The sequence below is a fragment of the Cynara cardunculus genome (genome assembly GCF_001531365.2).
Source record: "Cynara cardunculus var. scolymus isolate 2C chromosome LG 17, CcrdV1, whole genome shotgun sequence".
NCBI lineage: Eukaryota > Viridiplantae > Streptophyta > Magnoliopsida > Asterales > Asteraceae > Cynara > Cynara cardunculus.
The window spans coordinates 16509214-16512472 of NC_037544.1; the positions used below are offsets into that span (position 1 = coordinate 16509214).

The following is a 3259-nucleotide window of genomic DNA, read 5'->3' on the forward strand; positions in this document are numbered from 1 at the left end:
CTGTAGCATATTTCTCTCCTTGGTTAGTGCTTGTAATCATCTTTAAATACCTTTGTGATTAATGAGAAAGAAAAGCCTTTTCAACCACTCTAAACTTGTTACTTCATATAAACTATCATGAAAATGATATCCAGAGCTTACTTAAACCATAAATTAGCATTGTATCTTGAATTTGGGAGGATCTCAAATGAAACCTGACCCAAGAAGCTAGGGGTGCAACCCGAATCAGAGAAAGAGTAGGAATCTGTGTTGGTAGCAGAGGGCGAAAGCTGATAATTGACACATTATTCTTTTCTATGTTCTCTGTCAGCCCTTTTTCTTCTGGTTGGTTTAGGGTGCGTCTGGTAACATGACAAAATAAAACTTGTTGTCCCATGTTTGGCGCCACATTAGACTTGGACAAGATGGGACAGAATGGGACAAAATGCATTTTTTTGTCCCACCAACATAGGTAGAACAAAAATAAGGGAGATTAAACAAGATGGGTAAATTACAAAACTACCCATGTTATATTTAAGGGCAAATTGCATGAAAAAGTAACGTACTTTAACTTGATTCCTATTTTGGGTAACGTACTTTTAAAACTTCTATTTTGGTACCTAAGATGTAAAGTTGTAAACATTTAAGTGCCCGGGTAACTGGTTGAAGTACGGTTATAGTATTAACCGGTTATCATACTGATGTAGCGAGTGATGTGGTATCCAACTTGGTATTATTTGTTGACCTAGTCAGTAACGTGGATTTTTTTAATCTAAAATTAGTCTTTTTTTTAGTCTAAAATTAGTCTTCACTGGGTTACCCGGGTACTTAAATGTTTGAAACTTTACATCTTAGGTACCAAAATGAAAGTTTTGAAAGTACGTTACCCAAAATAGGAATCAAGTTAAAGTACGTTACTTTTTCATGCAATTTGCTCTATCAATAGGTACCAAAATGAAAGTTTTGAAAGTACGTTACCCAAAATAGGAATCAAGTTAAAGTACGTTACTTTTTCATGTAATTTGTCCTATATTTAAACCTAAAACCTTCCATAATTCTTTCACTGGTTTACCCGGGTACTTAAATGTTTGAAACTTTACATCTTAGATACCAAAATGAAAGTTTTGAAAGTACGTTACCCAAAATAGGAATCAAGTTAAAGTACGTTACTTTTCCATGTAATTTGTCCTATATTTAAACCTAAAACCTTCCATAATTCTTTCACCCGCCTACCCTAATTCTGACCCATCCAGTTTGTTCTCGTCCTTGTACCTAACACTTAAGACTGGACAAGACATGACAAAAACTTGTTTTCCTATTAGGTGCGACATTAAGGAGGACAAAAATGCACTTTTTTGTCCTATCAAAATAGGTGGAACAAGAATCAAGAAGACAGGGCAAGATTGGTAAATTACTAAATTACCATGTTAGATTAAAACCCTAAAATCTTACACAATTATTGTCCAGCCCCGTTTGCATACCAAACGCCCCCTTAGGGAACACTTGGTGTTCTATGTGATTCTAACTTGGGAAAGGGTTGTATGGATCATCTACATTCATAGTGAAAATTCTCTAGGTCTTGGCTGAACCTCGTTAAATTCTTGTGCTGATGTCTTCTCTCATCTCTTTGTGTGTGATTATGTGTTAATGAATCAGTGTTCTCAACAAAATGTTTGTATAATTCACAAACAAGCACCAAGTTATATCCAACAAAGAAGGTAGAAAGAACCATTTCTAGACAGAATTTACCTTTTTCCTTGACTCTCGAAGTAGGGAATCAGGTTGTAATTCTGGATAGCATAAACTGAAACAGCCCAAATGATATACACAACCACCAACAGAATTCCAATCAACTCTGCTGCTGTAACAACCCCAAATGGTCCATCTACAATAACCGGGAATGTCCATAAGCGAAAAGCTGCATGTTTCGGTTTCTTCTTCCTACACAAAAGTATTCACATTCATCATCACATTAGTGCTTAAAGAATCAATTGACATCTAGTTGCAAAAAGATAAGAACCCTTGAAACAAGTGACATACTCTTGAAACTCTTGTTCTCCAGATATCCTCAGGTAAATTATTGCAAGAAATGCAATGATGAATATTGGACCACCAAAAAGAAATATGCTTCCTGTAGATCATAAACACTTGTGATGTTATAATTTCTCCAAAATTTTGAAACAAAAGTTAAAATCTCTACACAAAAATTACATTCTCACTCCAAAAATTATTCTATTTTGGAGATTTCAACGATAATTATATTATTAAAATTTTTGATAGATTTAATACCCTAAAATAATAATTAGATATACTTCATTGGTGCAAACAATAAAAAAAATATTTCACTCTTGAGCATCTAATTTTGGAGAGTTCTCCAACTTTGGAGATTTTTATGATGCAAAAAAGTCTGTTAAAAATTATAAATATTTTCTCGGTTTTCTCTAAACAGCTAACATAACTAACTAAGATATAATCAATAAAAATTCTCAATTTACATGGGTATCTAGAGGATTCATGATTGATAAATGAAGATGTAAACTGCAAATTGAAAACATTACCAACCTGAAACCCATAACACCGATCCAGAAGTAGCATCAACATAATTGTCAGACCATTCAGTCACAGATTCTGATGGAAGCAAAAACAAAAAACTAACCCAGGCAATGAAAATCGAACACATTGCAAACTTGAGAAACCATCTAGTAAGTTTGACCAAAAACTGTGCCTTCTTGTCCTTGACATAACTAAAACCATCATCTTCTTGTTTACCAGAAGAAAGAAGAGGTTCATGTGTGGAGCATTCTGTACTCATTTCTTTGATGCAAAAAAGCAAACAGATTGTGTGCAATGATCAATTTAGACCTTTTCTTTATCTGTTTGCCTCTTACTTTGATTCTTGAAGAAACCCACCTTGAGTTATTGAGTATGGTGAAGACTCAATCTACATCTAACTGATAAATTCTCAACGTTGATAAATATATATTACAATTATCCGTAATAATAATAAAAAATGAAAAGCAGAGAGTGGACAATTTGGACCATTACTTTCTTCCTTCAATGGTTGAAGGAGCAAGATTCCTAGTACCCAAAACATGACCTCACAGCGGGTAGGTGGAAAAAGTGTTAATTTTGGATGAAAAATGCTGACCTCTTTTATTTTAATTCTTATCAATTACCATTTATAAGTTCACAATTAGTTTATTACTTAGTTTTGTAAACGAAGCCCAATTATCTTTATAACGAAATTTTAAATCATTCACTTTGGTATATCAAATATAAC

General features: G+C 33.6%; 1 protein-coding gene across 1 annotated transcript in view; it reads right to left on the reverse strand.

The window, feature by feature from the left end:
- The window catches only part of LOC112500369 (ferric reduction oxidase 7, chloroplastic-like), a 13488-nt gene extending 10517 nt beyond the window's left edge, over nucleotides 1-2971 (reverse strand). Inside the window, exons 1-3 of the mRNA XM_025103852.1 lie at nucleotides 2542-2971; nucleotides 2020-2110; nucleotides 1729-1920 (exon numbers count right to left, since the gene is read on the reverse strand). Of these exons, the coding sequence (XP_024959620.1) occupies nucleotides 1729-1920; nucleotides 2020-2110; nucleotides 2542-2791 (533 nt within the window). The 5' untranslated portion in view covers nucleotides 2792-2971. The remainder of the gene's footprint in view (nucleotides 1-1728; nucleotides 1921-2019; nucleotides 2111-2541) is intronic.
- Between the last annotated feature and the right edge of the window lie 288 nt (nucleotides 2972-3259).